The sequence below is a fragment of the Scyliorhinus torazame genome, chromosome 10 (genome assembly GCF_047496885.1).
Source record: "Scyliorhinus torazame isolate Kashiwa2021f chromosome 10, sScyTor2.1, whole genome shotgun sequence".
Taxonomy (NCBI): Eukaryota; Metazoa; Chordata; class Chondrichthyes; order Carcharhiniformes; family Scyliorhinidae; genus Scyliorhinus; species Scyliorhinus torazame.
Genome location: NC_092716.1, coordinates 158,952,895 through 158,965,285, shown reverse-complemented (window position 1 = coordinate 158,965,285; position 12,391 = coordinate 158,952,895). Strand labels below are relative to the sequence as shown.

The 12,391-nt window shown below is 46.4% G+C and overlaps 1 protein-coding gene across 5 annotated transcripts in view; it reads left to right on the top strand.

Annotated features, from left to right (window-relative positions):
* LOC140430996 (activating molecule in BECN1-regulated autophagy protein 1-like) overlaps positions 1-12,156 on the top strand; it is a 629,857-nt gene extending 617,701 nt beyond the window's left edge. For 3 of the 5 annotated variants that reach the window (XM_072518877.1, XM_072518876.1, XM_072518878.1), the window contains one exon: positions 11,152-12,156. In XM_072518877.1, the coding sequence (XP_072374978.1) occupies positions 11,152-11,660 (509 nt within the window). In that variant the 3' untranslated portion in view covers positions 11,661-12,156. The remainder of the gene's footprint in view (positions 1-11,151) is intronic. The other 2 variants (XM_072518880.1, XM_072518879.1) reach the window with 1 other exon arrangement.
* The last annotated feature ends 235 nt before the right edge of the window (positions 12,157-12,391 follow it).

The following is a 12,391-nucleotide window of genomic DNA, read 5'->3' as shown; positions in this document are numbered from 1 at the left end:
TCTTCCTCCCTAAATCACGTAAATTCCTAAAAGTTTCTGACTGCGAGAAACCAAGTTTCCCCGAGAACGCCTCCAAGCTCGTAAATCTCCCCTCTGTCATGATATGCGGACACACACATGATATACAGACAAGCAGCTAATGGACACAGAGAGCAGGACATGACCAATAAGCAGGCAGGACACTCGGGTGGGACCTGACTATAAAAGACACGGGGCACTCATACACCGCCTCTTTCCACTGATGAACATCTAGAGAGTCAGTCAAGCGTGTTGTTACAATCTCAGCCCACCACGTGGCTAACAGTTAGTCTGGTTCAGTCAGACAGAGTAACCACACTTAAGTTAGCAGAGAGTCAAACTCACAGAGAACTGTGCTAACTGTGCTATTAGTTCAATAAACCTGATTGAACTAACTTCAAGGTCTGGAGTATCTTTTTGATCTATGCTGCATCCAGTTGCAGCCAGTGTTATACCAGTATACCTAATACGACATGACTCCAGGCGACTACTAATTTAAGGTGGCTTACCTCAGTCCGTTCCTTGACGACCAGCAAATGTATCCCGGCACCATGGAGAAGATTCAGGCTCCTCACCAGCTCAGGACCTCTGGCAATCTCAGTGCCAACTGGCGGATATTCAAGCAAAAGTTTCTGCTGTACATCGAAGCTTCAGACCTCGAGGGTGCATCTGATGCAAGAAAGATCGCGTTCTCTCGACAGCGGGTGATCAAGCTATCGAACTCTTCAACTCGTTTAACTTCACCGAAGGCCAGGACAAGATAAAATTTCAGACCATCCTGGACAAGTTCGATAGTCACTGTGAAGTGGACACCAATGAAATCTTCGAGCGCTACATATTCAAACAGCATCTTCAAGGTAAAGATGAATCTTTCAGTGCCTTCTTAACTAGCCTCCGCCTGCTAGCGCTGTCCTGCAACTTTGGTGATATTGCTGACTCCATGATCAGAGACCAAATCGTATTTGGAGTTCACTCTGATCCTCTGAGAGAGCAGCTCTTAAAAATCAAGCATATGATCCTGTCAGTCACGATTGAAATATGTACAATGCATGAGCATGCAGAAAATCGGTATTCCCAATACAAATCGGCTGAAAATGAGAAACTTGCCTCCCACGAGGCAGAGAGGGTGCAGGCCATCTCCCGGATGCAGCGCCTCAGCATTGAAAACAGCGGCCATCTCGTGCGCTTTTTCCGGAGCCCCACGCATGCGTGATGTGAACAGGATAACAAAGCGGCTGACACCCACACTACACAGGTGCCGACGTCTGCCGACCGCACTGTGCATGTGCGACGACGTACACTGAGTCACGACGCCGACATCATGACGTGCCCGAACTGCGGCAACGCCCACTTAAAGGGACACTGCCCTGCAAGAGGCAGGCGATGTTTAAACTACGGGTAGCCTGGACACTATGCAGCCTTGTGCACGACTACACCACTAGTCAGAGGCCAGCGCTCCCAATTCTGACGTCACGGCGGGTCCAGAATGTGCAATGACGATTACAGGATTCTGATCCTGGCAGTACAACGGATCCAGAGGACGAGTGCCTGGAGTCCGCCTACCGAGTGGGCATCATTACTACACGTGAACATGCCACACATAACTCATCTCGCATTCAGTCCATCCTCGCTGTGGATTCGGAGGCATGCGGTGATGCAGGTCAACCGCTGCTCCATCAAGTTCAGGCTGGACACAGGTGCTTCTGCTAACCTCCTCTCACAGGCAGACTTCAAACGCATCAAGAAGCCCCCCAGGTCCTTCCAGCAGCCTGTCAGCCCCTGGACTATAACGGTAATGCCATCACGGCACTGGGATCCTGCCATCTAATCATCTCCAACCAGAGCACCCGTGCACGGCTAAGGTTTGAAATTGTCAAGTCGGACAGGGCATCCCTGCAAAAAGCTAAACCTGGTGCAGCGGGTTTATTCAACGACATCCTCCAACGTGGATGTTCAAGCTGGCATTGACGACATCCTCGCTCAGTATCCAGTTATGTTTGACGGGATGGGCACTTTGCCATATCGGGACAAAATCCTACTGTGACCTGATGCCAAGCCAGTGGTCCATGCACCATGCCGGGTCCCAGCTCCGCTGAAAGAGCGCCTGAAGGAACAGCTCAAGGAGCTGCAGCAGCAGGGGATCATTTCCAGGATAACCGAACCGACTGCCTGGGTCAGCTCGATGATGGTGGTTAAAAAACCCTCTGCAGACCTGCGCACCTGCATTGATCCCAAGGATCTCAACCAGAGTATAATGCGTGAACACTGCCCCATCCCGAAGCGGGAGGAACTTACCAGTGAGATGGCACATGTCCGGTTTTTCACGAAGTTAGATGCGTCACATGGATTCTGGCAAATCCAGCTGGTTGAGTCCAGCAGATGGCTCTGCACCTTCAACACACCGTTTGGCAGGTACTCCTTTAACCGTATGCCGTTCGGCATCGTCTCGGCATCGTAGCTATTTCATCGCATCATGGAGCAGATGATGGAGGGCATCGACGGGGTTCGTGTGTACGTGGACGACGTCATCATATGGTCCACGACCCCTGAGGAGCATGTTTCCCGTCTCCAGCAGGTATGCCGCCGTGTCCACACCAATGGCCTGAAGCTGAACAGGGCCAAATGTTGCTTTGGTATGTCAACACTCAAGTTCCTAGGAGACCAGATCTTTCAGCAGGGTGTGTACCCCGACACAGACAAGGTCAAGGCCATCGCAGCCATGAAGGTCCCGGAAGACAAGAAGGCGGTATTGCGCTTCCTGGGCATGGTCAATTTTCTGGACAAGTTCATCCCAAACATGGCCTCACACACCACGGCCCTACGAAACCTAGTGAAGAAGTCCACTGCCTTCGAATGGAAGGCGGCCCATCAGGCAGAGTGGTTGGAGCTGAAAGTCAAGCTCACCACTGCACCCGTATTGGCATTTTTCCACCCAGACAGGGAAACTAAAATCTCGACAGATGCGAGCCAGGATGGCATCAGTGCGGCCCTGCTGCAACGCGATGACACCTCATCCTGGGCACCGGTTGCCTACGCATCAAGGGCAATGACGCCCACCGAACAACGGTATGCACATATCGAGAAGGAATGCCTGGGCCTTTTCACTGGCATTCTCAATTTTCACGACTATGTCTACGGCCTGCCGACATTCACAGTCGAGACGGATCACAGGCCCCTGGTCCACATTATCCACAAGGACCTTAATGACATGACGCCTCGGTTGCAGCATATCCTCCTCAAACTCAGATGGTACGACTTTGACCTGGTCTACACGCCTGGCAAGGTGCTCATCATTGCCGATACACTGTCCCGCTTCATCACCGTGCCTAGTGAACCACTGAATGTCATCCGGCAAATTGAGTCACAGGTTGAATCACAGGTGCAGCTGTGTGCTAGCACCTTCCTGGCATCTGATGAGAAGGTGATTCATATCCGTGAGGAGACAGCCAAAGGCCCCCTCTTGCAGCGTGAAATGCAACACCTAGCCAATGGCTGGCAAAAAGGGCAGGGCCCTCAATTTTTCAATGTAAAGGACGACCTGACGGTGGTTGATGGCATCCTCCTCAAACTGGATCGGATTGTAATTCCACACAGTCTCCAGAGCTTGGTGCTCCGTCAAATCTATGAGGGCCACCTGGGTGTGGAAAAGTGCAGACGCAGAGCCAGGCAGGCTGTCTACTGGCCCGGGATCAGCCAGGACATCGCGAACTTGGATCTTAACTGTGCGACCTGTCAACGCTTCCAGCCAGCGCAGTGTAAGAAGATACTTCAGCAGCATGAAATCGAAACCTCTCCGTGGTCCAAGACCTCTTTCATGCAAATGGTCGTGATTACGTGTTAATCATTGATTATTTTTCCAATTACCCTGAAGTCGTGAAGCTCTCAGACCTCACATCTCGGACCGTCATCGAGGCCTGTAAGGAGACATTCTCCAGGCATGGTATCCAACTCACTGTCATGAGTGACAATGGCCCGTGCTTCAGCAGCCATGAATGGTCTCTGTTTGTCCAGTCGTATCAGTTCAAACACGTCACTTCCAGCCCACCCTATCCGCAGTCAAACGGAAAAGTTGAGAAAGGGGTGCACATGGTGAAGCAGCTCATCTGCAAGGCCGCGGATTCTGCGTCTGACATTCACCTTGCGCTGCTTGCGTACAGGGCGGCCCACTGGCATGTCGCCGGCTCAACTCCTGATAAACAAGACCTGCGAACGACACTTCCAGCCATACACGTGCCCAACCTGGATCACCTCCCGGTGCTGCAGAAGGTGCAGCAACTCCGAGACCGGCAAAAACAGGGATATGATGCTCATGCCACCGATTTGCCCGTGTTATCCCCGTCCGACACTGTTCAGGTCACGATCCCTGATGGCGGCTGGTCAGCTCCAGATGTCGTTCGAAAGGCTGCCCCCTGCTCGTATGTTGTGCGTCTGGCTGATGGTTCTGTTGTGCGACGAAACAGACGGGCACTGCGCAAAGTTACCTGCCCGCAACCACTTGCTTCTCCGTTTCCTTCTGTTGTTTTGGCACCTTCTATTACCTCGACTCATGAGGCCACTAGTCAGGCTTCAATCCCGCCCATCAAGGCGCTGTCGTCCCCACCACCACCTCTCCGACGGTCAACCAGGATCAGACGCAAGCCACAGAGACTGGCCTTCTGAACATTTGTTCTGTTTGCTGTGTTCTCGCAGCTGTTTTCACATGTACATATGTTCACATCCACTGCATGTATATATATTAATATTGGGCTATTCTTGTAAATTCGTTCACATATGTCATCCACACGTTTAAAAAAAAAAAGGGAGATGTCATGATATGCAGACACACACATAATGATATACAGACAAGCAGCTAATGGACACAGAGAACAGGACATGACCAATAAGCAGACAGGACACTCAGGGGTGAGATCTGACTGTAAAAGACACGATGCACTCACATTCTGCCTCTTTCCACTGATGAACATCTAGAGAGTCAGTCAAGGGTGTTGTTACAATCTCACACCTCCACCACGTGGCTAAGAGCTAGTCTGGTTCAGTCAGACAGAATAACCACACTTAAGTTAGCAGAGAGTCGAACTCTCAGAGAACTATGCTAACTGTGCTATTAGTTCAATAAACCTGATTGAACTAACTTCAAGGTCTGGCGTATCTTTGTGATCTATGCTGAATCCAGTTGCAGCCAGTGTTATACCAGTGTACGTAACGCGACACCCTCCAAAAACAAATCCCTCATTCCTTCCACCCCTTTGTGCTCCCACCCTCTGAATTTACATTTAAACTCGCCAGCTCAAACAAATGGTTCACACAAATCGGCACCAACTTCATGACTAATCCTAATTTAAAGGGCTGCCAAAATTGTCTCCATGTCCTCAATGTGGTGACCACCACCTGATTACCACCTGGGTAGAACGGAATCAAGGCCTTTGCCAATGCCTGCAGCCCCGACCCCTACACGAACCTGACTCCATCTGGACCCAAACTGCCTCCTGACCCCCGCACCAGCCCAGCACCAACTCCGCATTCGCTGCCCATTCATAATATATCCACTTCGGCAACGCCAAACCCCTGACAGCTGGTCCCTCTGGGGAACCATTTTCTGAATCCTTGCTACCATGCCCGCCCAAATGAAGGGCAAAATCAATTACCCCACACCCACAAAAAACGCATCCAGTATGAAAACCGGCAAACAACTGGAATAGGAGGACGGCACGGTGGTGCAGTGGTTAGTACTGCCTCACGACGCTGAGGACCCAGGTTCAATCCTGACCTCAGGTCACTGTCCAAGTGGAGTTTCCACATTCTCCCCATGTCTGCATGGGTTTCATCCCACAGCCCAAAGATGTGCAAGATATTTGGATTGGCTACGCTAAATTGCCCCTTAATTGGAAACATTTAAAAAAACACTGGAATAGGAACAGAACCGGTAGCAGTGGTTAGCACTGTTGCTTCACAGCACCAGGGATCCGGGTTCAATTTCCGGCTTGGGTCATTGTGCAGAGTCTGCACGTTCTCCAATGTCTGCGTGGGTTTCCTCCAGCCACTCCGGTTTCCTCCAGCCACTCCGGTTTCCTCCCACAGTCCAAACATGTGCAGGTTAGGTGAATTGGACATTCTGAATTCTCCCTCAGTGTACCCGAATAGGCGCCGGAGTGTAGCAACTAGAGGATTTTCTCAGTAACTTCATTGCAGTGTTAATGTAAGCCTACATTTAACAGCCACCGCACATTACAGGACAAACGCCTACCTTTTACAAACCTTATCTGATCTTCCCCAACAACCTGAGCGCCAGTACCTTGACCAAGGTCTTAGCGTCCACATTCAGTAAAGAAATCAATTGGTATGACTCGCACTCCACCGGGTCCTTAGCTATCTTTAATAGAAGCAAAATGAACGCCTGCATCATTGTCTCCAGAAGATACCCCAGTGCTACCGAATCCTCAAACATCTCCACCAACAACGGTACCAGCCGGTCATCAAACTTTTAATAAAATTCTACCAGGAAACCATCCGGCCCCAGTACCTTACCAATCTGCATTATTCCTTAACTGTCCCAGCCCTCCTCAACCCTCAGGGCCTCCTCCAGCCCTTCCCGATCTACTGTAGGACATTCCAATCCCTCCAGAAACTTCGCCATATCCAACTCATCCCCAGGTGGCTTAGACTTATACAGTTTTTGGTTCACTTTGTCTGGCGCAGACACTAACCCACCTCCCATATTCTGAACCTGAACAATCTCTTGGGATGCTGCCTGCCACCTTAACTGGCCAGCCAAAAGACAACATTTCTTCTCCCCATATACGTATATTGTTCCCACCGAGCATCGCAACTGGCGTACCGCCTTGTCAATGGACAACAAGTCAAACTCCATCTGCAGTTTCTTCCTGCTGGCCAGAAGCTCTGGGATGTGATCATCCAAATATTTTCCATCTCCCTTCAAAATCGCATCCACCAACCGTTGGCATCACTCCCATTTACTCGTCAAGTTCAGTTTGCTAGCAAGGTAACCCCACCGCCAGAGCCCCCCTCCCTCAGGTGAAAAACAAAGAAAAGACAAAACACCGCCCACACCCAAACCATCCATCTCAAGTACCGAAACTGCCCGCACGTCACTTCCATCCAGAAACTGCTAATCTCCCCTCCCCCAGATCCACATACTTTCACAGACCCCTCAAAACACAAGAGAAGGAGAAAAGAAAAAGACAACCCCCAACCCAGCAAGCATTAATTTCAATTAACAATAACTATGTACAAAAATGTAAGGGGTGCATGATAATTAAACAAAGAAAACCGAACTTGTTACAACAATATCCCCATATAAACCCACTCCCACCAGCATAGCCCCTGTTCCACCATTCTCAGTTCAGTCTAAATCTTTGAGCCTTCACAAACGCCTCCGCCATCTCAAAGAAGTGATCGCTGGAGTAATGGGTAACCCTCAGCCTCGCAGGGCGCAGTGCCTCACAGTTCCAGGGATCCGGGTTCAATTCTGGCCTTGGGTGACTGGCTGTGTGGAGTTTGCACTTTCTCCTCCTGTCTGCGTGGGTTTCCTCTGGGTGCTCTAGTTTCCCCCCACAGTCCAAAAAGATGTGCAGGTTAGGTGGATTGGCCATGCTAAATTGCCCCTTAGTGTCTGAAAAGTTAGGTTGGGTTACTGGATTACAAGGATAGGGTGGAGGCGTAGGGTGCTCTTTCTAAGGGCTGGTGCGCGATGGGCCGAATGGCTTCCTGCACTATAAATTCTATGATCCTATGAACTGAAGGCCGAGGTGCAACTAAGAACTCACAACCTAGAGAGCAGATGGTGGCGTGCTCGCTTCGGCAGCACATATACTAAAATTGGAACGACAAAGAGCAGATGGTGGGTAGAAAGTGCGCAGGAGAATCAGCAACTCGCCGACAACCACGATGTGCACTGCTTCTTCAGCGCAATTAAAACCATCTACGGTCTGAGTACCCAGGGACTCACCCCACTGAGAGCCACAAATGAAGAGGTGCTCCTCAAAGACAGAGAGGCAGTCAACACCCACTGCAAGAGAGCACATGGAAGACCTCCTCAACCATGACACAGCCTTCGACACAAGTGCCCTAGATACCATCCCGCAACTTGCTGCCTGCCACCACCTCAGCGCCCCCAATGAGGTCAAATCAGCCATCTGGCAGCTGAAAAACAACATGGCCTCCCCATGGAATCCCCGCAGAAGAAGCGCCAGTATGCTTTGTTCTTTGTCAAGGTAACAACAAGAATGCTGGAACTTTGAAAATAAATCCTGATCCTGAGATGATATAAGGAATATGAGAATGTATTCATGAGTTAAAAGTGCCTACTCAGTCAAATTGCCAACATTCTCTGGACCTGGTAGTATGTATGTGTAATTCATTCTCCAGTTCTGTGCTATAATCTGTTTTGTTGAATCCATGTGGCTGGGTATTCCCAACTGTGTAACCTGTTATTTCTGCAACTAACCATACTGCACATCAATTCACATTAGTTGTCGACATCCAGATGTAGTTGTTTGAGCAATTATCTTCTTTGGTTTCTGAGTGAGAGGTCCAGACTCCAAATCAAATATATGATGCAGTAAAAATAACTGGAAGAAATTGGAAGTATGTAGCCAGTTGATGAATTCAGATGGCTTATTTAGAGGAAATTGGGCACCTGTGACCGATACAAATGGAAAAAGTAAATGATTTGTACATAAAATTATAGATACCGTCAACTGATTATAAAGCAGAAATATAAGATTGTACAAAACATTGTGGTTTATTATTCTCTGACTTGCTCAATTTAAAATAAAACTGCTTTGAAAATCACTCCTGTATATCTATAGTTCATTTTGTATTCAGGTGCAGAGATGTTTTTCACATAACTATAATCTAGTGACAGTATTTACAGGAGTGTTGGATCAGATACTGGTCTCAAATATGCAGTTCAATGCTGCCGATGTCAAACTGCCAACCGTTAATTAAAATCTTGCACTGGCTCTGATGCCTTTTGATAGCCCTGTTGGTTGTTGTCATTCAGGAATGGAGAGCAACATGATTAATCCTATGGTTTTTTTTAAAATTCGTTCTTGGGATGTGACATTAGTGAACCAGATGGGTTTTTACACTTATTGACAGTGGTTTCATGGTCATCTTTAGACTTTTAATTCCAGATTTTATTGAATTCAAATTTCACCATCTGCCATGGGATTCAAACCCAAGTCCCCAGAGCACGACTTTGGGTCTCTGAATTACTAGTCCAGTGACAATACCACTACACCAATGCCAATTTGTACATCCAGGCTCTGTTTCTTATAACCTAAATTTTCTTACATTTCAGTGTATAACTCTCTGTCTCTGTACAACTAGTAGTTGTATGACAACCAGTCCTGGGATTCCAAGTGTCCATGACCACTCAGGCATATAACAGTCAGTTCCAAAGTTTGAGCTTGACATGCTTTGACAAGGAAGATCAATGTGCGCCATGTCACTAATATGATGCAATCTACATGATTTCTTTTTGATGACCAAGTGATAATCTACAATTAAATACCTGCAAATGACACCAATTATCAGTAATGAATTATTTTATTCTCCCCATTTCTGTCTCTAATTTCTCCACCGTTTTGACAGAACTTTAACTGGCAATGTTGTGATTTTATCATTGCTGCAAACCTCTTGAAAATTTAACAATTGAGTTTTCTGAGGATCTAAATATTACAATTTAAAGTACTGCAATCTTTAATGTTGATGCAACATTATAATTTTTGTATGGTGAGCTTCTGCAGTTGTCTGCGTGACTGAATATTGTATATGTGAGGTCATTCAGTAAAAACTGAAGTGCACTGTATGCAGAATGCCGAGATATTTTTGTCATCTCACGCTATAGAGCTTCTGTGCAGATATGCATTCCAAGCAGAGTTGTTTCTGTGAAAAAAGTAGGGGCTGCTGCTTCAGATGGGAAGGGCTTGTATGTTAGTACTGATACATATTTTGTATGTGTATTATGTAGGTTAATTAACATTGATAAATAATTGAAATAAATGTCTGCCAGCATTGATATTCTTTTTCAAATTGGTTTGTTTTATATTTTGAGTTAGCTTTCCGTCTTTAGATTCTCCTCTGCAGCAGTCAGCATGACGGGCAGACGGGGAGCCTGCATCTTTATCTCTGCCAGTTGCACCCTATATCTGTCTGCTCAGAGATATCCAATCTCAGTCATGGTAACTTGCCCTCCAATTTTTCACTCGTCTGATTTTTTTATTTCGCTGTGTGGAATAAAACTATCCATGACGAGCTTTTCTGTTTTATCCAGGCCTTGGTGAATTTTATCAGGATATTTGCATGCTTTTGACTTTCTACAGAGTCAGCATTAAAATTCTCTTACTTTGTCCACGGCTTGCTAATGAGAGAAGCAAGTGTTTGAGAACTGCCATGACCAATAAATTGAATACTTAATCACCATTGAGAGAATGTTCAGGATGGCATCTAGTCGTATCTGGAAATGAGGTGTGAGAAGGGTTGTATGATTTGTCCTTAATGCCAACTAATTCCAATTTAATTTTTGTTCTCTATACCCCATGCCTCTCGTACACACAAAGTATACATGTGAAACCCACTTTATGAATTGCCAAACAGTCCTCGCTTGAGTAATATTATTTATTTTCCGTCGCGTGAAAGTGAATCTTATCCTGTGATGGGCAAGTTAGGTTTTCTTGCAACCCCCTCATTGGCAAAAATGCTGGGCTAGTTAATTTGAGTGTTTCTGCTTTCTCCCAATAATTCACTCCTTTTAACATTGCCACGTAGCATCAGCAATTCCTTTGGTGTATGGGAGGAAAAGCAGGAGTGCAAAAGTAAGCTGGCTTTTGTCACTTGCTGGTTAAGAGAGTCAAAAACTACAAACGTAGATGTTTGTCATAAGAGGCTATTTGCTAGTACTGTCAAGCAATAACTAGAAAATTAACAATTGAACTGAGACGTGGCAGGGAGAGGAAGCAGAGTAAATTTGTACCTAAGTAAATGCACATGGATTTGCAAGAAAAGACTTTGGAGTATCAAAGTACTTTTAAATTATCATGCCAGGATCAGCTTGTTAAGCCACCATAAGCATCAGAAGTAAGCAAAATCTTTTTCTTTATCCCATTTTAGGAGATGCACCGGAGTACATTCCAGGGGAAGATGCCTTGTCTCGCATCCGCCGACTGATAGCTGAGGGTTGGATGACAGCAGTTGTCCAGCGGGAACAAGGAACCACCACAGCCTCCATGGGAGGGTTTGGAAACAACATCATCGTCAGCCACCGGATACACCGTGGCTCACAGACTGGGAATGAAACGCTGGTGAGATTGAGCGCACACCCACCAAGCAACCAAGGCAGAACAGAAATGGACAGCAGTTACAGTCAGATTTTAGTGGACTCTGCTGCACCCAGCAGCTCCAACAACTTAACAGACTTCAGAGAAAATAACGAAAGGGATCAGACAACAGAGCAGCTCAGCAGAAGTGGCACTGTTGTGGATGACAGGAGCTTTGGTCAACAACCGACCACTTCTATGGACACAGATGCCCTTTTCCACTCTGTCAGCATACACAGCCCCCATATTGTTGACAATATTGATAATCATGGCACTGACGGCAGGGGTTCAGACAGGAGGTAAAATTAGGTGCTCTGCTGTTCAGAGCAAAAGAAATAATAAAATTGCATGTCCCATGGTTTGTATGTGTAGAATCTAGCTAAACCAGCCAAGGAAATTCCACTTATTTGTTTTTAGTAGAATGTGATTTAAGTTGAATTTTTTTTTCTTTTTTTTGTAAACTGGTAACTTGTTATTTTAGAGAAATGGAATATAGTCAAGTGCAAGCAATGGCGTACTATGTGAACACCAAAGATCACAATAACAAATAAAAACTCTTTAAAAACTGGAAGAAGACCATTGCAAATGTGATTTATTTAATTTAAACTTGGTGAAATCACACTTTCAAGAATGTGCATCTTTCTCCTTTTTGTCATATAGACTATAAGAGTAATTACTTCAAGGTTTTGACCTGCCTAACTTTAGCTGATGTGGCCAATGTAAGAATTACTGCAAAAGAACTCTCAGACAAAATGCGTCAGGCAAACCTTTTTAAATAAAAGTGTTTGAAAACTAACAATTTGTATATATTACTATTGTTAAAGCAATCCATCATTTCAATGTTGTTCATTTATTCTTGGCTGCACACACTCTGTTAGAAGGTAGTACATGCAAGTCCCACTGCAGTACTTGCGCACATAATAATAGGTTAATACAGCATAGACCATACAAACCATTGAGCCCAAGCCAGCTCTTTAAAACTACCCAATTATTCCCAATGCCCCTCTTTTGCCCCATAACCCAAGACATTTCCA